This window comes from Canis lupus, chromosome 27 (assembly GCF_011100685.1).
Source record: "Canis lupus familiaris isolate Mischka breed German Shepherd chromosome 27, alternate assembly UU_Cfam_GSD_1.0, whole genome shotgun sequence".
In the NCBI taxonomy this organism is placed as follows: Eukaryota; Metazoa; Chordata; class Mammalia; order Carnivora; family Canidae; genus Canis; species Canis lupus.
This window is the reverse complement of record NC_049248.1, coordinates 12,517,662-12,539,668: the sequence shown is the minus strand read 5'-3', so window position 1 is coordinate 12,539,668 and position 22,007 is coordinate 12,517,662. Positions and strand designations below refer to the sequence as shown.

The window sequence follows — 22,007 nt, the reverse complement described above, 5'->3', positions numbered from 1 at the left end:
GGTCCGTATTCCTGTTCTTAAGTTTTGTACAGTTCTGAGTCTTTATAATCTTCTTCCACCTATTTACTGTCCCCAGCCTCCCAGACAGCACTGTAAGTGGCTAGTTGTGTTCTCCCCTTCCTTTTTTTTTTTTTGAAGATTTTATTTATTTATTCATGAGAATACACAGGGAGGAGAGAGAGAGAAAGAGAGAGAGAGAGAGAGGCAGACACAGGCAGAGGGAGAAGCAGGCTACATGCAGAGAGCCCGACGTGGGACTCAATCCCAGGACTCCAGGATCACGCCCTGGGCTGTAGGCAGTGCTAAACCGCTGAACCACCGGGGCTGCCCTGTTCTCCCCTTCCTAATGTCTTGGCCTCATGAAACCATTATGACATACCTTCCACATAAAGAACACACATACATAAGAGGGACATTTATTTAACTTATTATAACTCTGCTATGCCAAGAAAGAGTAAGTATCTTTTTTTTCCTGGAGTTTTCATCTATGTATTAGTTATCTACTGCTACATAACAAGGTTCTCTCATACTGGGACTCCTGGGTGGGGTGGCTCAGTCAGTTGAGTGTCTGCCTTCAGCTTGGGTCATGATCCTGGGACCGAGCTCTGATCCCTGCATTGGGCTCTCTGCTCAGCAGGGAATCCGCTGCTCCCTCTCCCACTGCCCCTCCTCTCCCTCCTGTGTGTGAGCCCTCTCTCTCTCTCAAATAAAAAAGTAAAATCTTAAAAAAGCACACACAAAATACCCTAAAACTTACTAACTTAAAACAACAATAAACATTATTTCATAATTTCTGTGGATCAGGAATTTGGGAGGAGCTTAGCTGGACAATTCTGGCTTGGGGTCTGGCACATAGTTGCAGTCCCAATGTTAACAAGGACTGCAGTCACCTGACTAGGGCTAGAGGATCTGCTGCCATGGCGACTCAGCTGGTTGCTCCTTGGTGCTGGTTGGTAAGAGGCCTGTTTTCCATATGTGAGCCCCTTCATGAGATGGGTTGAATGTCCTTCTGACGTGGTGGCTGGCTTCCGCTAGAATGAGTAATCCAAGATGTTAGAGAGTCAGGCAGAAACTATCCTTATTATGATCTGGCTTCAGAAGTTACAATAGAATCCTTTCTGCCACATTCTCATCACTGGAAATAGGCTACTAAATGAGCCCCACCTACCAGGAGGGTGGTATTAGATATCACCCTTTGAAGGGAGGCATATCAAAGAATTTGTGGATATATTTTAAAACCACCACCACCACCACACACACGTACAACCTATCACAATTGTTAGGTTACAGGAAAAAAAAAAAAACAAAGTGTCTAATTCAGTTTCAAATATAGTTCAATTTCATTATTTAAACAATCCTTTAAAAAAATAATTCTTTTAAGTTGCATAAGTGTCCTTTGAATAAAAATGTTGCATGTTTCATAATACCTCCTAAGGAGGTCCTGCATCTTCTCCAAAGATAACATCCATTTGTATGGAGGGTGGAGAGGGATAATGTACACATCCGTGCAGAATTGGTGAGAGAGATCGTATCACCTGGTTTCATTCTGGACCTAGAGTATATACTGGCAGTTTTCTGGCAAGATACCCTTTATGGGCCTGATCTCTGGGGAACTTGCTGGCCTGCAGTTGATGAATTCATGGCCCATTTTTGGCTTTAGGCAAATCTCCCAGGGAGTATTGGGTACTTCCTCTTGTGGACTCAGCTTCCCCTTGGCCACTGCTATGGAGTCACCTCAGCCGGCCATGGCAGCCCCCCAGCCATGATGGTTAGTTCAGCATCCATGCTTCAAAGGAACAGAAACAGCTTAGGATAGTTGACTGCTCTCTCTCTGTCTGACTACACTGTTAGAGACTTGCCATTGGCCCAAACAGCCATGGAAAGTGCAGAGAGTGAGACCTGAGGGGCCTGGGCTTTCTCTCTCTCTCTCTCTCTCCTCCCTGTGTATTCTCATTCCAAAAGAGTACCAAAGGTAGAGATCCTCCCAACATGGAAGTAGCTCATTGGTATGCAGAATAAGGGCCCCTTAGTGATGTCCATGTCCCAATCCCTGAAACCTGTGAATATGTTACCTTATAAAAATAAAAGGAACTTTGTATATATGATTAAGTTAAGGACCTCGAGAGGGGAGATAACCTGATTTTCTGGGTGGGCCCATTCTAATGACATGGGTCCTTGAAAGAATCTTTCCAGTCTGAGGCCAGAGTCCAAGGCAGATGTGACTGTGGAATAATGGTTAGAGAGATACAAAGTTGTTGGTTTTATTTTATTTTATTTTATTTTATTTTATTTTATTTTATTCATTCATTCATTCATTCATTCATTCATTCATGATAGAGGGAGAGACAGAGACACAGGAGGAGGGAGAAGCAGGCTCCATGCCAGGAGCCCAAAGTGAGACTCGATCCCGGGACTCCAGGATCACGCCCTGGGCCAAAGGCAGGCGCCAAACCGCTGAGCCACCCAGGGATCCCCAAAGTTGTTGGTTTTACAGATGGAGTAAGGGGGCTGCGAGCCAAGGAATGTGAGTGGCTGGAAAAGGCAAGGAAAGGTTCTCTCTGTAGCTTCCAGAAAGAAATGCAGCCCTACCATCACCATGATTTTAGCCCAGTCAGATTTTTAACCTACAGAACTGTAAGATGATACATCTGTTTGTTTTAAACCACTAAGCTTATGGTAATTTGTTACAGCCACAGTAGAAAATGAATACACTCCAATCCAACTTTAGCTTTGAAAGAGGTCGAGCCTACTTTCCTGACAGCTTTAGTCTCCTTTATCTTTCTTTCTCACTACACTGTGCTGGAAAGCGACAGACTCCATGTGGCGTGTCCCTTGTTCTACTGTAGAGCAGTATTTATTACTTTTTCATTCAGCTGACAAAATTTAAAGATGAGTACAATAAACAATCATATGCTCTTCACCTATATTCACCAATTTTAATGTTTTGCCATATTTACTTGTCCTTTCTGTATATGTACATACATCAATTTTCTTGTTTTGAACCGTTTGAGGGTAACTTGCATTTGTCTTGACACTTTATCCTGAATACATCAGCATTTCCTAACAATAAGAAAATTCTCCCATAAACCACAATTCCTTTCTCACACGTAATATAAATAACAATTCTGTGATATCATCTAATATCCATTTCACAATACACATTTCCCCAGTTGTCCCAACAATGTTTTATATCTGCATTATATCCATTCTTCCTCCCTCCCCAGTCAGCATCTCAGTAAATCCTATGTTGTGGTCTTTAGTCTCTTTGAATCTGTAACAGCATGCCCTGCAAATATCATACCTTTGTAATTTTTATTTCATGACATTGACTTATTATTTAATTATTATTATTTTTTTTAGACAGAGTATGCAAGTGGTGGGGTGGGGGATAGAGGGGAGAGGGAGAGACAATATAAGCATGGAGCCTGACACAAGGCTTGATCTCACGACCCTGAGATCATCACCTAAGCCAAAATCAGGAGTCAGACACTTAACTGACTGAGCCACTCAGATGGCCCATGACATTGACTTTTTGATAAATCCACACAAGTCCCCTTGTAGAATATTCTATAGTCTCAGTTTGGCTGATTATTTCCTCATAATGTCTTATAACTTGTTTTCTAACTCCTGCCCTTTTTATAAAACTGGACATTATGAATAGAGGTTTAATTACACTCAGGTTAAACATTTTTAGGAAGAATACTTGATTATTAATGTTGGGTAGGTCACATTACTTCATGTTAGGCACATAATTTGAGGTTGTCTCACTTTTAGTGATGCTAAATTTGGTCACCTAATTAAGATGGTGACTCCTCCCTTCCAGTCTCACCTTGGAAAAGGATACATTTCCTTTTGCAGTTTGTAAATAATCTACAAACAACCTGTTTTCAACAGCTTTTCATTTGATAGTTTGAATATCCATTTTAGTCCTTGCCTAAGTAGGTTATTTCATTGGGGGCTGCAGAAATGGTGCTCTGGCTATTATACTCTGCATTCATTAGCTGACATTCTTCTGTAAAAAGAGCTTTCTTTTAAGAAAACTATTTTAATGAATCTCTTGGTAGATAATTGGATAGTGGTTTGCTTTCAATTCTGTTTAAAGCAATCAGAAAACTCATGATTTTAAAAGGATTTGTTGCTCAATTATTGGGGCTAGCCACTAATATCTCAAGAGCATCTCCAATAATTCCAGTTGTTCCTTCCATTCCCAGGAGCTTTTTAAATTCAGGTAGGTTACCACTGTAGGATTTGAGGTAAAGGTGGAAGAGAGTTCATCATTCTATGGTAAAATGGAAGGAAAACTAGTAGGTGGGAACCAAGAATCAGTATGACATCTTGACTGCACAGGTTTTCAGGAAGATCAGCTTTAGAAAGTGTACTTGTGGAAGTTGAGGATCCAGAAATTGTTCCAATAAAACTAACTGCATGCTCTGGGACCCCTTGAAAAGTTTTTTGTCTGCCCCAGCCTGAAGACCTCTCTAGAGTACCAAACACTCTAAGCAAATTCTCCTATGTTTGGTTGATGACAAGTAAAGGCATAAATAAAGGAATTTCAAGAATGACTTTCAAAAGAACAGCCTGGATTTCCAGGCTTTTGTCTTGCTGCACACTCCTGTTTTGAATTTCAGAAGCTGAATATATTAATTCCTTCTTTCTTTCCATTTCCATTGTAACTTGAAACAGTGCCACACTCCCTGTTTCCAAGGCAAATAGATTCCCAGGCAAAGGAGAAAAAAATCCTATAAATCATTTTCAAAATATTACCCCTAAAAAAAATATATTACCCCAATTACAAGTACTGTGGAGTTTTAGGAGTTCGGGTGGAAGACACTGTCCTTTTATTTTCTTCCAGATGACCAGGAATAAGTTTGGTGATTACAAATTTAAGATTTTTAGGCAGAATTATATTACACCACATGTTTTATAAACATCCTTAATAATATTCTGGATTATGATTCCTTGAAAAATTATGATTATTTTATCATTCAGCTATGATGTACACATACAGTCATCCTAAAAGGAATGAATAATTTGGTCTTTTTTTTTTTTTATCTCAAGTAATTTGAAGCAACTTTTTTTATTTCTCCTGTCAGAGGCTCTTCATAGTGAATCACATTACATTACATCAACAAGTTATTTTAGTCCAATCCATTATTCACGAAGCAGAATAGCATAGTATAGTGTGCCCGCTCTGGAGTCAGATTAAATAGTTCCAAAGCCTTATTCCCACACTAAGTAGCTGTAGCTGTGTAGTTCGGAGCATATTCCTGTCCTCTGGAAGCCTCAGTCTCATCTATAAAACAGGAGAGTTCATACTAGTACCTCTGGTTTGATAGGAAGACTAAATGACATGTGCTGAACACCTAGGACATGTTACATACTGGCTGTTTGTGTTGTTGTTATTATTACTGGCTAAGAAAGGGGAGATGATATCGAAGTCACCATCCTGCTGGCTCTCTAAGGATTTCTTCAAACACCTATCCTGCTTTCCTGATAAATGAACTTTCTGAAAGGAGCAAGTGTCAGAATTAGCAGAGTTGAAATTCTCTGAATCTTACATAGAAAAACTGGAATTAACCTGACTCTTCTCCTAAAGTAAAAGAAATAAATATGTCCTCAGCTGTGAATGTTGAGACAGGAAGGAACTTCGATTTCTTGAAATCATACTCCAGCTCCCTTGTGCACCTCTTTTTTTTTTTTTTTAAAGATTTTATTTATTTATTCATGAGAGATACTGAGAGAGAGAGGCAGAGACACAGGCAGAGAGAGAAGCAGGCTCCATGCAGGAAGCCCGATGTGGGACTTAATCCTGGGACCCCAGGATCAAGCCCTGGGCCAAAGGCAGGCGCTAAACTGCCAAGCCACCCAAGGATCCCCCTCTTTTTTTTTTTTATAACAGAGTTTGCATTCCTGCACATTGAAAGTATATCTGCCCCCCCCCCCCCCAAAAATAAATATTTAGAATTGCCATGGTAAGGACTCTGAATTAGAAACAATCAATTCCGGATGCCTGAGTGGCTCATTTGGTTAAGCATCTGCCTTGGGCTCAGGTAATGAGTGGCGGGATGGAACCTCACATCCCCCATATCGTCCTCCCTGCTCAGTGGAGAATCTGCTTCTCTCTCTGCCCCTCACCCCACCCCACTTGTGTTCTCTTCCTCAATCTCTGTCTCTCTCAAATAAATAAATAAAATCTTTTAAAAAATCAATTTTATGCCAGCCTAATTACACAAACATTACAAACATTACACATCCTCATTTGAGGCAGTCCAAATTTTATCCAAAGGACGGATCTTAAACTAATCAAATTTATTTTTATTTAAAATAATTGGGATCCCTGGGTGGCTCACCTGCCTTCAGCCTAGGGCGTGATCCTGGAGTTCTGGGATCTAGTCCCACTTCAGGCACCCTGCTTAGAACCTGGTTCTCCTTCTGCTGTGTCTCTGTCTCTCTCTCTCTCTCTCTCTGTCTCTCATGGATAAATAAAATCTTTAAAAAAATAAATAATTCAGCAACTCACGTTAAAAAATATTGGTCCTTTCTCCCATAACATTGTAAAGTATTCGCAAACTGTTCCTTGCATCAACAGCCAGGTGTGGTTCTGAAGTATCTCCCAATTAAGACTGTTGGGACTTGGATGAATGACTTCATAAAAATCAGAAGCCCCAACATAAGGAGAAGTAGATTCCTGTGTCCTTCCACTCTACTTTGGGATAGCACTCCACAGTCATTCTGTGAAGCTGGCATTTTCATTTAGTTGCGCCTAAATAGATTTTTAGGGAAAGGAGCAGTGGAATATGGAGGGAGTGACCATCAGAGTGTCCATACTAATTGCCAGAATCCTTTTAAGATTTAGGGTCAGCAACAATTCAGTAAGGAAAGGGCCCATTAGGTAAATTTGGCTCTGAAAATGCTAATTGAAAGTCCTCCTCAGCAATTCAATCCTCTTCCCCTCTCCTTTTCTTTAGTAAGCAGGGTCCCATGGTGACCGCTTCTGAAAGAAATCATCCCCTTTTGCAGTTACCTAGCACCATGGCAACAGGGACGTCAGCAAAGCCGGATAGACCCTGCACAAAACAGCCTCTACCAGGCTCCCTCCCTGCCTCTCTAATTCAGCCCTGCCCGAGGCCTAGGAATGAGGCTAAGGACCTCTTGACATACACACTCAAAAAATCCTGTGTGTTTCTATATTTTGTTTTGATTTGTTTTGTCTATAAGCATAGATATATGGACATATAGTAAATTATCTTACAAGCATTTCTCCCCCCCAAAAAAAAACATGGAGCATATCTAAGGGGTGGGTGGGTAGTAGGATAAGCATAGGATGGTCTTTGGGTTTAATAAAATGTAAAAGTTATATTTAAAAGGAAGCAATAAGTTGATAGTAGGGGAAGTCCGAGCCCTAAATATGTGGACTGACTTATATTTAGACACAAGACATCAGAGAAATATTTTAAAAATATTTTTATTTACCTGAGAGTGAAATAGACAAAAGTCTTTAATGAAGACGGAGGGGTTGTAATGCTGTCCTTGGTGCTGAACACTCTTGTTTCCGACGTGCTAAGGGGGCTCCAGAGGGAAGTAGGGGAACACCTTGTCATGTTAGGGTATTGATAAGAAAGAAAGAAAGAAAGGCTGGGCAGAAAGTATCATTTCCCTCCCTACCAAGCAACTCTGAATGTCCAGAATAAAATGTTCAGATGAAAAATAAAACAAAAAAGAAAGTGGAGAAGGCTGAAGGTTTGGGTTGAATTTTCTCCTTTTCATATGGAGATTTTTGGTCAGAGCCAATCAGGTCACAGATTTCTGCTGCTTTGCTCCTGAAAGGAAAAGTGGGGGAAGGGAGGTAGAAGATGGCCCCATTCTCCCCTTGAGCCACATGATCCATTTCCCATGTGACACATTCCAGAGCCTTGGAAAGGAGAAGGGAGGGGCACCAAGAGAGTGGGGCTGGGGGCGGGAAGATGGTTTAACAGTCAACCCAGCACAGCGTCATCTTGTCTTCCTACCAGGAAGCAGGCTATGAGCCAAGGGGAAGGCAGAGGACAGAAATGAACGTGCTCCCAAGCTTTCCTGGTGATGTTTGGTATTCTCCAAACTCCTATGCGAGGGCTATTCCTGACCGAGAAGACCCAAGGAGACCATCTCTGAAATCAAGTCCAGATGAAGGTATGTGCTAGGGATCCCGTGGTATCGCGGCTGAAATTTGGCTTATAGGACATAATACCTTCTTTTTTTTCCAGGCAGTTTGTGGAGATTTTGTCCTGGCTTAGATTTGGTTGGGGGGCTTTAGATTTGTTACAGGTCTAGAAAAGATGCCTAGATAGTTCTGTAAAATGAGATTCATCAAAGTAAGTGCCTGTTGAAGAAAATTTGATGGAAAATTGTGTATAGTGATAATTAATAAAATAAAGCACTAATTGATGAAAATGATTTTTTACTTTAAGTCCTGGAAAGAGGAAAAAATAATATTACTGAAATCAACTACGTTTTGTTGTTCACTGCAATAAAATCTTGTTTCTTCCCTTTCCAGTTGCTTATTCTCTGCCCATATTCCCAGAGGTTATTGGCAATGGTTTAGAGAGCCTGAGTGGGCAGGCGTGCTGTTTCTTTGTGCTGTGCAATTGTCTCCTTCTGATGTTCCTGATACCAGGAGAGCTTATCATTATTTCCAGCTCTGGTTTGGGATAGTAGAGTGCCATTGACTTCCAAATCTTTCAGAATAGCTATCAAGAAGTCTCCCAGGAAGTTCTCAAAGGAATCTTCCAAAGTTACAGGCTAAAATAATCTTCCCTGTACTCAGATCTTGGTACCTTTGACCATTTCTACTCAGCACAAAGAGGGGAGTTAGCAAATTTAAATATTATTTCATCTTTAACAAATGCTTACGAAGTTCTTGCTGTGTGCAAGAAGACATCATTATAAAGCACAAATAATCAGTCATTTAATCCTTATAATAGCCCAGTGGGGGAGACATTAGTGCCCACATTTTGGTAATGAAGAAACTAAAGGCCAGAGAAGTTAGGGAACATTCCCAGCATCACACAGCTAGCAAATAGTAGAAACAGGATTTGAACCAAGAAATTTGACCCCAGAGTCCATGATTTTAACTACTAACCTATGCTTCTTTTCTGCTTGTGTTATTTCAAATGATGTCAGCAGTTGATTTCGTTACACATTTTGTTCAGTCGACGTTACTAGAAGATCAAATCAGCTTGCCTGGCTAAAACAGATCTCCAAAAAAAAAAAAAAAAAAAAAAAAAGATCTCCAGTGGAATCTATATTTAATCTTAAGTTATCTCAGTAATCACCTTCCCGATACCATTACCACCATCACCCCGTACCCCCCGCAAATAACCCAGTAAATAATTGCCTGTTCTTCTCTTCCCTTTGTGCTGTATAGATATCTGGTAGTAAAATACTGTGTTACTATGGTGACCAAATGATGTCCAAAGGCAAAAAAGAAATCTAGAATTACATCATGGTTGATTTTTTTAAATCAAACTTAACATTCTTTCATCTTCTGAATCTAGTAATAAGACTAGCCTAAACATTCTACCTTTAAAAAAATCCTTACTTGATTTTCAAAATACAATAGATTAAAAACTTCTAAAAATGATGAATATAAACTATGGTATCAGATGGACTAGATTTATTGCTTTAAAATAATGTTACCATACTTCAAGGGAATAGATTACTCTCTTTGCAAATTATTTTAGATTTTTAAGGGCAAAAGAGGAGGAAATTTTTTTTTCTTAACTTCTAGAGATTTCTGAAATATAAAGATTCCTTCTTTTTGGTCTGTGTAGTTTCCCTTCTGGTTCTTGACAAAATGATGACCGATCTCATTCTTATATGCTGTGGGAAAACTAAGGGGAGTTACTAGGTCAGAGATACAAGGAGGAAGAAAAGGGATAGAAATCTAAAATTTGTGAAATTCTTTATTAATATTTCCCTTCAGGGTTTCACTCAAGAATATTTTGAAAGTGATTGTGTCCCCTACAATACTGAACTTCATATTAAAACCTTGTCCCTGTTGAAATCTATGTTTCCCTGGGACAAGTACCACTTTTATGCTACTATAGTCATCTGAAGTGAGCTGCTTGAGCAAAGGGACCATATCTTCCATTGTTGGGTTTCTAGATTTATTTTTTTTTAAGATTTTATTTATTTATTCATGAGAGACACACAGAGAGAGAGAGAGAGGCAAAGACACAGGCAGAGGGAGAAGAAGCAGGCTCCATGCAGGGAGCCTGACGTGGGACTTGATCCTGGGTCTCCAGGATCACGCCCTGGGCTGAAGGCAGTGCTAAACTGCTGAGCCACCCAGGCTGCCCATTGTTGGGTTTCTAGCACTTAGCACAAGGCCTGGTTTATGATAAGCTCACAATATCCATTTGTGAAAGCTCTGAAAGCGTTCTGCTGGAGCCAGTTTAGGGACCCATACCTAAATTGTTCTGCATGTGCTCATAGGGAAGACAGGGAGGACAGTGAAGAGGTAAATGTGTAATGGGAGAGACCTTGGCAACAGCCAAAATTATGTCTGAAATTTGTGTATGCTAGTCAGACTGACCCTGGAGCAGAAGCACACTAGAGTTCAAGAAGTATCTATAAATTCTTTCCTGGGGATTACAGATCCATCCCCCTGACTTTTTATTTATCTTTAGAATGAAGTTCTTCTGGTATTTTTGTTTATATCTAGATATACAGGCACCTTCAGAGTCTCATTTTCCTCTGGTGTTTGCCTGGCAACATCTCCCAACACTGAAATAGTTCACCTTGGGTGAGACTGAATGTGATGAGAAGGTCAGTTCCTGCCCCTGGCAGGCCTCTCCTAATCAGCTGTGGTTCGCAGTCCTCAGAATACTGAACTGAGAGCTCACCAGACTATAGGACTCCTCCCCAGAAAACCCTGGGATCGTTAGTGTCAGAGTAGACTGGAACCAGGCTGCCTTTCCCAGACCATGGCAGTTAGGACTTGAGTGCAAAAGATTGTCTCAAGATATCTTGAAAGGTTACTTAGAATTTGAATTCAAGTTAGCAGGCTAATTAGGATAAAAATAGTCATCTTTATGGGAGCTCCTGATAGAAGGCATGGGGGTCATGAGTTCAAGCCCCATGTTGGGTGTAGAGTTTATGTTAAAAAATGATAATATTCACAAACATAGCCTATTTCTTTTGCTCACATCTAATTAGATCATTAAGGAGAGAAGGAATAGGGTTTGTAGATAAGGTGTAGGTCCTTGAGTCCTATTCACTCATCCTCCTTACCTTCACTTACCTGCTGAGTGAGTTGTGCAAAAGAAACAGCCCTTCGGGAAGCCCAGTACACCCAGGCATGTGCTGCCTGCCTACCACACTGCCTTTCAGTTATAGTAACTTGCCTGCTGTTGGTAAACACTGCTGAACGAGTTAGGCCCTGCCAGCCCAACGACTGGATCATTTCCTAGCATATATGTATGTAGGGAAGGGGAAGGAATAGACAGGAGAACCAGAGTGTGGACACAATTTCTGCTTTTTTTTTTTTTTTTTTTAAGATTTTATTTATTTATTCATGAGAGACACAGAGAAAGAGAGAGGCAGAGACACAGGCAGAGGGAGAAGCAGGCTCCATGCAGGGAGCCTGATGTGGGACTTGATACCAGATCTCCAGGATCACACCATGGACCAAAGGCAGGCGCTAAACCGCTGAGCCACCCAGGGATTCCCCAGAACTTCTGCTCTATGAACCAAGGCAAAAAATGGCATGAGCTGAGATGTGGTCTTTCCAAGAGGACAGTTTCAAAAGTAAAAGAGGGGTACCATAATGAATATATTTTTCTGTCTATGAAATCATTTTACCTTAGCTAAACTTTTAAAGCAATCATCTTATGGAGCCTCTCATTCAGCATACTTTCCTAGGCACTGGATTTCGTTGTGGGTAATCCTGATAGAGACTCTGTCATATAGGTTTCTTAGCCCCAGTTTTTGATCAGGAAACAAGCTCAGAGAAGTGAACAACCTGCCCAAAGTCCCCAGTAGCAGATAGAGCCAGGATCTGAATTCTTTGCTCTTTCAGCTATATCACAAGTAAAGTTCTTTCCTCTGCATTCTTTAAATATATGTTTTTAGATAGTAGGTTAATATAAATACAGCTCTAGAAAATTTGGGAAATACAGAAGGGTAATGATAATGAAAATCCATGTTAAAACTTTGTTATATTTCTTTCTCAGTCTTTCTCAGTACATACAGTGATAACGAAAGTAAACATTTGTTGGGCACTGGCATTGTTTCAGACATAGTTCTTAGCTCCTTTTTTTGTTATCTGTTTTATTCTCACAACAAATCAGTGGGGTGGGTAACATTATTATCCTGCTTTTATTGCCAAAGACAAAGGACAAAAATGTTCAGTAACTTGGTAGAGGCTACACAGATATTAGGTGAGCTGAAACCCAGGCAGGTTGCTTTACAGCAGGGTTTCTCCCCCTCAGCACTGTTGGTATTTGGGGCCAGCTAAATCTGTGTTTTCGGGGGGCTGGCGCATAGTACTGTAGAATGGTTAGCAGCATCCCTGGCCTCTACCGACCGGATGTCAGTAACACCCTCGTCCCCCAGTTGTGACATCAAAAATGTCTTCAGACATTGCCAAATGTCCCCTGGGAGGCAGAATTACCTGTGAACCATAGCTCTAAGAGCCCATGCTCCCAATCACTACATTATATAGCCTCTTCATATTTAAATATGCAAAGTGTTATTTTCTTCCACATATAAAGAGGGAAACACACTTTCAAGTTTGAGTGCAGTCTACGAAACCTGGAATATCAATGCCTTTATAGATCATAGGTAGGAGGTTAGTTACTTCCAGAAAAAGTGCTCATTAGTAGACTTTTAATAATAGTTTTGTAGTATCCCACTGTTATCCAGTTGGAAAAATAGCCATGTGTCCCTCTTTTACAGTTTTTTCCCCATTTCTCTGTGACAGGCATCCTTAGCCTTCAAGAATTCAGAATTTAGGGGTGCCTGGGTAGCTCAGTTGGTTAAGCATCTGACTCTTGATTTTGGCGCAGGTCATAATCTCAGGGTCGTGAGATCTGAGCTGGAGCCCACTTTGGGCTCTGTGTTCAACAGGAAGTCTGCTTGAGATTATCTCTCTCTCTACCTCTCCCTACCACTCATGTGCACGCATGCGTGCGCACTCGTTCTCTCTCTCTCAAATCTTAAAAAAATAATTCAGATTTCAGGTGTATACTTACAGTATAGCAGGGCAATGCTTCTCAACTATGGTATCAAAATATGTCCCAAACAAAGGATGTCTGTTGCAAATAATTGCTTGCTAATAAATCAGATACCAAGATTTGCTAGTGATTTAATTTTTTAATTAATTAGAATCAATTTAAGGATATTTACATAATCTTCCCATATGATTTCTTAAGTTGAAGACTCAGTGTTGGAGTTACAGGTCAAGCTCCTAGAGCTGCACATAATTCTGGATATATCTGTAGGAGTGTGTCATATGACAAATGAGAACACATTTGTCACATCTGTGTCTGAGGAAGAAAGGCTAAAAATGGCTGGTGGAGGTGATTTGGGTCAACTGTGGCTGATGTGCAGAGGGGATTGAAGTAAGAAGCTCTGGGGGATGATAGCAGTATCATTTTGACTTGCATCTAAGTTAATGTACAATACTAAAATGCATATTAACCATGGGAAACATGCAAATACACATTCAACATATTTTGCAATGACAGCTGACTATGTCCAATTGCATAATTTGTCCATGAAAAATGCACATGACTGCAAATTCAAATATAATTTCTCCATGAACCTAAAGGTTTGCTTTCTTGGAAAACCCTGATTGAGGAAGGTGGTGCAAATCAAAATTTACCGAGTGGTGCCGTGAATTTGATGTGAGACAGAACAGAAATGCTTCTGAAAACCAGAGTTCTTAGTAACTCTCTGCTCAGTGTTTGTGCTCCATGCTTCACAAAAACTTCACCTTCTTTTCAAATTGCTATAAAATTGCATCTGCTGTGTAGTTCTTTGCTTTGAGTGTGATGTATCTGGTTTTTGCCTCCTCACTTATTTCCTATGTAAATTATAGAACTAGAGATGTTGATACTGAAATCTGAGCTTGAAAATCAAACTTAGTGCTTACTTCCAAAACAATTGTTTGCTTCTACTTTAGACTCAACAAGTATAGTACACAGAAGCTATTAAAAAAATGTCTGTGGTAATGAATTAAGTTGAACTTGGGGAGGTGCAGATCCCTTGGCCAAATTGTTTTCTTCAGATTTTGAAAGATTATGTACTGGGAAGAGACTTGTGGGAAATTGGTAGAGGACAGCCAGGGGTTCTAGTAAGTGTTTCTCCCCTCTGAGAAGCTTGGTAGTAGATAGAAAGGAAGACAAACAGATGGCAAGTCCTCTTTGACCAGACCACTTCTTCTTGCAGGGAATCTTCAGTAAGATTGTTGGTACTTCCGGGATAATTGGCGGGGGTGAAGGGTGGCGGGGTGGGGGGGGGATGGTTTGCTTAGCTGATCTCTAGGGAACATTCATCTCTTCTTTGGAGACCCATACTGTTGATCTTGGATATCAGAAGCTCACAGAAGCCCTAGCACCTCTAACCAGCTTCCTTTTCCTCCCATCAAAGTGCACTCACTCTTGGAGTGAGTTCTCTTCCAGGTGAAGGTAGTGAATTATAAATTAAATGAATGTGTCGCTCATTACAATGTCTACCTATCAGTTTTAGTTCATAACGCTAAAAGGACCTCAGAAATCATCTAGACTAGCTCATTTATATTATAGACATGGAGATTCAGAGAAGTTGATTGACTTAAGGTCCTTACCATGATATAAAAATGAGACCTGTGTCTCTTGTCTTGCTCCTCAGTGCTTTTTTTTTTTTAAGTTTTTTTTTTTTTAATTTTTATTTATTTATGATAGTCACACAGAGAGAGAGAGAGAGGCAGAGACACAGGCAGAGGGAGAAGCAGGCTCCATGCACCGGGAGCCTGACGTGGGATTCGATCCTGGGTCTCCAGGATCACGCCCTGGGCCAAAGGCAGGCGCCAAACCGCTGCGCCACCCAGGGATCCCTCCTCAGTGCTTATTATATTCAGGATCAGATTTAAGGTAAACCAGAAAGCACTACACTGTTCAAACTTCTCAAGGTTTCTGATAGTCTAGATGCTGGTGGGGTAGTAGAAAGTGATAGAATGGCTGGTATGAATTTTAGTGTTCATACTGAATTATCTAAGAAATGTTTTATATTGAATTAGTTTCCATTACTGCAGAATAAAGTAGCAAAAATTCAGGGGCTTAAGATAACACCTATTTCTTAGGTCACAATTCTATAGGTCGGCAGTCTGGGTGGGTTAACTGGCTTCTCTGCTTAGAATCTCACAAGGCTGAAATCAAGGTGTTGGTAGGACTATGTTCCTTTTTATTTATTTATTTTTAAAGGTTTTATTTATTTATTCACAAGACACACACACACACACACAAATGCAGAGACACAGGCTGAGGGAGAAGCAGGCTCCCTGCAGGGAGCCCAATGTGGGACTCGATCCCGGGTCTCCAGGCTCACACCCTGGACCAAAGGCGGCGCTAAACTGCTGAGCCACCCTGGCTACCCTCTGTTCTTTTTAAAAGGATGATTTCCCTTCCAAGCTCTTTGCAATGGTTGGCAGAATCCAGTGCCTTGTGGTTGTAGGAACAAGGTCACATTTTCTTGATGACCGTCAGTTGTAGGCCATCCATAACTCCTAGTGGCCTCTCCCTGGTTCTTACACGTGAGCCCCTGGTATCTCAGAGCCTGTCAGCTCCTTTTCATGTTTGGAATCATTCTCTGACTTCTTTTGCCTCCTCTCTCGTCTTTTAAACAAAACTCTGTGTTTTTAAGGGCTCATTAGTTTGTGCCCACCTAGGTAATCAAGCATAATCTTCCCATTTTAAGTTTCATAACCTTAATTATATATGCAGAATCCCTTTTGCTGTGTGGCATGGACATCTTGGGGGGGCGGCATTCTGCCTACTACACACATTATTTCCTTTAAATAACAGCAAGGCTCCATCTTACCAGGCTAATGGGAAAGTCCGTGACGAACATTGCTGGGACTCTCTTCCTGTTTCCTAGGTCCTGGGGATAGTAAAGACAGCAAAATGTATGGAGTGGTTCCTCTAGCCTTGGATCCCCTCTGATTTTTTAATTTTTAATTTTTTTTTCATTTTAAAGATTTTATTTATTTATTCATGAGAGACAGAGAGAGAGAGAGAGAGAGTCAGAGACACAGGCAGAGGGAGAAGCAGGCTCCATGCAGGGAGCCCGATGTGGGACTCGATCCCAGGTCTCCAGGATCACGCCCTGGGCTGAAGGCAGCGCTAAACCACTGAGCCACCCAGGGATCCCCCCTCTGATTTTTAAAATTAAATTAAATTAGCCAACATATAGTACATTATTAGTTTCAGATGTAGTTTTCAATAATTCATCAGTTGTGTATAACACCCAGTGTCCCCTCTGATTATAGCAGAGATGTAATTATGGTCTGAGCTGGTGTGTGCCCTTGAAGGCCAGTAGATCTTCTGCTTTGGTACCACCCCTGGGGCAGTGGACTCTACTCCCTGCTAGGAACTCTGTGCCTTGGATCCACCCTAGCTGTACTCTTCCATTACCTGGAGGGCAGTGAGGAAGTGAGGCAAGGGTCCCAGGCCTACTTTTTTTTTAACAGCTTTATTCATGTAGCATAACATTCACTCATATTAAGTGCACAAGACAGTGATTTTTTTTTTTAATTTAAATTTGGTTTGCCAACATATAGTATAACACTGCTCATCACATCTCGTGCTCTCCTTAATGTCTATCACTCAGTTACCCCACTTCCCCTTCTACAACCCTTTGTTTCCCAGGGTCAAGAGTCTCATGGTTTGTCTTCCTCCAATTTTTCCCCACTCAGTTTCCCCTCCTTCCCTTATGATATCTTTCACTATTTCTTATACTCCACATATGAGTGAAACCATATGATAATTGTCTTTCTCTGACTTATTTCACTCAGCATGATACCCTCCAGTTCCATCCACGTCAATATAAATGGTAGGTATGCTGCTTCTTTATCCATTCATCCATAAAAGGACATCTCAGCTCCTTCCACAGTTTGGCAACTGGACATTGCTGCTATGAACATTGGGGTGCAGGTGTCCCATCATTTCACTACATCCATATCTTTGGGGTTTAAATACCCAGTCGTGCAATTGCTGAATTTTAGGGTAGCTATTTTTAATTTCTTGAGGAACCTCTACACTCTTTTCCACAGTGGCTGCACCAGCTTGCATTCTCACCAACAGTGTAAGAGGGTTTCCCTTTCCCACATCCTTGCCAACATTTGTAGTTTCCTGTCTTGTTAATTTAGCCATTCTCTCTGGTGTAAAGCGGTATCTCATTGTGATTTTGATTTGTATTTCCCTGATGACAAGTAATATGAAGCATTTTTTCATGTGCTTGTTGGCCATGTGTAGGTCTTCTTTGGAGAAATGTCTGCTCATGTCTTCTTCCCATTTCTTGACTGGATTGTTTTGTTTCTTGAGTATTGAATTTGATGAGTTCTTCATAGATCTTCAATACTAGCCCTTTATCAGATATGTCATTTGCAAATATCTTCTCCCATTGCTTTTTAATTTTTGCTGACTGTTTCCTTTGTTGTGCAAAAGCTTTTTATCTTGATGATGTCCCAATAGTTCATTATTGCTTTTGATTCCCTTGCCTTTAAAGATGTGTCTAGCAAGAAGTTACTGTGGCTGAGTTCAAAAAGGTTGTTGCCTGTGTTCTCCTCTAGGATTTTGATGGATTGTCTCACATTTAGATCTTTCAACCATTTTGAGTTTACCTTTGTGTATGGTGTAAGAGAATGGTAAGAGAATGGTTCAGTTTCATTCTTTTGTGTATGGCTGTCCAAGTTTCCCAACACCATTTATTGAAGAGACTGTTTTGTTTTGTTTTTTTCCATTGGATGTTCTTTCCTGTTTTGTTAAAGATCAGTTGACCATAGAGTTGAGGGTTCATTTCTGGCTCTGTTCCATTGATCTATTGTCTATTTTTGTGCCAGTTCAATGCTGTCTTGATAATCACAGCTTTGTAATGTAGCTTGAAGTTAGGCATTATGATGCCCCCAGCTTTGGTTTTCTTTTTCAACATTCCTCTGGCTATTTGGGGTCTTTTCTGGTCCCATATAAATTTTAGGATTCTTTGTTCCGACTCTGTGAAAAAAGTCCATGATATTTTGATGGGGATTGCATTGAATGTGTAAATTGCTTTGGGTAGCATAGACATTTTCATAATACTTATTCTTCCAATCCATGAGCATGGACTGTTTTCCCGTCTCTTTGTGTCTTCCTCAATTTCTTTCATGAGTGTTCTTTAGTTGTTAGAGTACAGATCCTTTACTTCTTTGGTTAGGTTTATTCTCACACCAGTGAGAATGGCTAAATTCCTAGGTATTTTATGGTTTTTGGTGCAATTGTAAATGGGATCGAATCCTTAATTTCTTTTCATTCTGTCTCGTTAGTGTAGAGAAATGCAACTGATTTCTGTGCATTCATTTTGTATCCTGCCACATTGCTGAATTGCTGTGAGTTCTAGCAATTTTGGGGTGGAGTCTTTTGGGTTCTCCATATACAGTATTATATCATCTGCAAAGAGTGAGAGTTTGATTTCTTCTTTGCCAATTTGAATGCCTTTTACTTCTTTTTGTTGTCTGATTGCTAGTGGCTAGGACTTCTAGTACTATGTTGAACAACAGTGGTGAGAGTGGGCATCCCTGTTGTGTTCCTGACCTTAGGAACACGAATGATATTCGTTGTGGGCTTTTGTAGATGCCTTTTATGATGTTGAGGTATGTTCCCTCTATCCCTACACTTTGAAGAGTTTTAATCAAGAAAGGATGCTGTATTTTGTCAAATGCTTTTTCTGCACCAATTGAGAGAATCATATGATTCTTGTCTTTTCTATTATTGATGTGACATATCACGTTGATTGATTTATGAATGTTGAACTACTCTTGCATCCCAGGAATAAATCCCATTTGGTCGTGGTGAATAATCCTTTTAATGTACTGTTGGATCCTATTGGCTGTATCTTGCTGAATATTTTGACGTCCATGTTCATAAGGGATATTGATCTGTAATTCCTCTTTTTGATGGGGTCTTTGGTTTTGGGATCAAGGTGATGCTGGCCTCATAAAACGAGTTTGGAAGTTTTCTTCCCATTTCTATCTTTTGAAATAGCTTTAGTAGAATAGGTATTATTTCTTCTTTAAATGTTTGGTAGGGATCCCTGGGTGGCGCAGCGGTTTAGCGCCTGTCTTTGGCCCAGGGCGCGATCCTGGAGACCCGGGATCGAATCCCACATCAGGCTCCCGGTGCATGGAGCCTGCTTCTCCCTCTGCCTGTGTCTCTGCCTCTCTCTCTCTCTCTCTCTGTGACTATCATAAATAAATAAAAATTAAAAAAAAAAATTAAATGTTTGGTAGATTCCCCTGTGAAGCCATCTGGCCCTGGACTCTTGTTTCTTGGGAGGTTTTTAATGACTGCTTCCGTTTCCTTGCTGGTTATTGGTCTATTCAGGTTTTCTAGTTCTTCCTGTTTCAGTTTTGGTAATTTATAAGTTTCCAGGAATGCATACATTTCTTCCAGATCATGGCGGTAATTTTTGTTATATTTACAGAGTTGCGCAACCATCACCATAATCAAATTTAAGAGCCTTTTGTAATCCCAAAAAGATCTCTTGTGACTGTCTAGGCCTGCCTTTTGCATGGCTCCAGGGGCCACAGCCACACCTGGTTCAGACATCCTTGTTTCTCCCACCTAACCTTTGTAAAAATCCCCTCAGAGAACTCAGCCCCCAGAAAATAAAAGCCAAGGTAACAGTTATTTTGAGTCCAGTGATACAACTCTCCTCCAGACAAGGCAGCACTTAGGGTCTGAGTTCATTCTCAGAAGGTGATAGGAAAAAAAATCTCAGCAAGGAGCACAGCACAAATCAAAACCCCAGTGACTTTTCTTCCATCTGTTTGATGTGGTGGAGTCTTCCAATTGCAGTTATCAATGGACAGCACTGACTCCATGGAGCAGTGACCTGTAGGTGAGTGAGTCAGACCTCCTCTTCCCCTGCTTCCTTCCTCCTCTAAGCATAGGGCCCTTTGTGCCCTTTTTAAATGACCCAATGTGAACATAGTGTGGAGTGGGATGGGAGAATAGAGGAACCCATCTGGTACAAGAGTTCAAGGAAGTTCCCAGAGGCACTTTGTCCCTCCAGGCTCCGCCCACCCCCCTTTTTTCTCTTCCCTGCTCTTTCCCTCCCCATTAGGTGGGGATTGCAGAGAGTTGCCTCAAGGAAAACAGCCTATCACAAGTACTAAGGCCAGGCCCCAGGGAGCCTGAAACCTTGCTTAGGATCTGAAAGGTGGCTGGGGATGAGGCAGCTTCCTGACTCAGTTTCCTTGTCCTATCATCTGTCTGCAGCAGGAGTCCTAGAGAGTCTACTATAGGTGGCCCTGTTCTTCTTTGTCTTGGCTGCTTCCAGTGCTTCCTCGACCACCCTGCCCAAAAGAGGGTCTTCCTGCCATGCTCTGCTCTTTTCTTTCACAGAACTGATTACAATTTACTGTTTTTACTTCTGCTTATCTATTACTCTTCTCTGCATCCCTCCACAACATAATCATAATTAGACTGTGATCTTCATGAAAGTAGGGACACAGTTTTATTGGCTGTTGTATACCTGATTCTTAACACAGTACATTCTGGCACATGGTGTGATCTTAAAATAGTATTTATAGAATGATGAGTGAATTAATGAAAATGGGCAAAGAATCTGAATAGACATTTCTCCAAACTTTAATATTCATCTGCCAACGGGATATCTCTGCTTGGGTGTCTAATAAGAATGCTCACCCAAAATAAAATTATTGATTTCTAGCTCCCCAGACTTTCTCCCCTCATCTCAAACTCTCAAACCTAGGAGTTATCCCTATCTCCAAACTCCATCACACATCAGCAAATCATGTTGGCTGTCTCCAGAATATTTTCAGTATCCCATCTACTTTTCTCCATCAACATCACTCCTAGGGCTAAGCCATTATTATTACTACTTAGGTTATTGTTTTGTTTTGTTTTGTTTTACTTAGGTTATTGTAATAGCCCTCCTAATTGGTGCCCCCTACACCTCTCAGCCACCTACACAGCAATTAAAGTTGTATTTTTTTTTAAGATTTTATTTATTTATTCATGAGAGACACAGAAAGAGAGGCAGAGACATAGGCAGAGGGAGAAGCAGGCTCTTCGAGGGAAGCCCAGCGCGGGATTCGATCCCAGGACCCCGGGACCATGCCCTGAGCCAAAGGCAGACGCTCAACCACTGAGCCATCCAGGTGTCCTTAAAGTTGTATTTTTAAAACATAAATCAGGTCATATTCCTATCATTCCTTTGCCTAAAACCTGCAGTGGATTTCACTGCAGTGGGACTAATATGTGTGCCCTACAATGCCATATGTGATCTGATCCCCCCTGCCTACCTTTCTGATTATGTCAGGTGCCATTTTCATCCACATTCATATGCTCCAGCTATATAACAAGCTTATTACTGCCCCAGGGTCTTTGCACACATTGCTTCTGCCCAGAATGCTCTTCTGATTTTCACATGGCTGGCCTCCCCCTCACTGGGGCTTTAGCTCTAGTATCACTTCTTCAGAGAACCCTTCTCTGCCGCTCAATCTGAAATATGACCCTAGGTCAGTCAGGATGATTTTATTTATTTATTTATTTAAAAGAAAATTTATTTATTTATGATAGACATGGGGGGGGGGGAGCAGAGACACAGGAGGAGGGTGAAGCAGGCTCCACGCCGGGATTGCGCCCTGGGCCAAAGGCAGGCGCTAAACTGCTGAGCCACCCAGGGATCCCCAATCAGGATGATTTTAGAGGCAAATAACAGAAAACTCAGTCTTAAAGTCCTAGCATACTGCTTATTAATAAGACTAG

General features: G+C 41.0%; 1 protein-coding gene across 8 annotated transcripts in view; it reads left to right on the top strand.

Annotated features, from left to right (window-relative positions):
* GPR19 (G protein-coupled receptor 19) overlaps positions 1-22,007 on the top strand; it is a 40,391-nt gene that overhangs the window by 7,234 nt on the left and 11,150 nt on the right. For 7 of the 8 annotated variants that reach the window (XM_038576840.1, XM_038576839.1, XM_038576836.1 and 4 more), the window contains exon 3: positions 8,013-8,169. In XM_038576840.1, coding sequence (XP_038432768.1) covers positions 8,164-8,169 — 6 coding nt within the window. In that variant the 5' untranslated portion in view covers positions 8,013-8,163. Of the gene's footprint in view, positions 1-385; positions 455-8,012; positions 8,170-22,007 lie in introns of those variants that run through there. The other variant, XM_038576842.1, reaches the window with a different exon arrangement.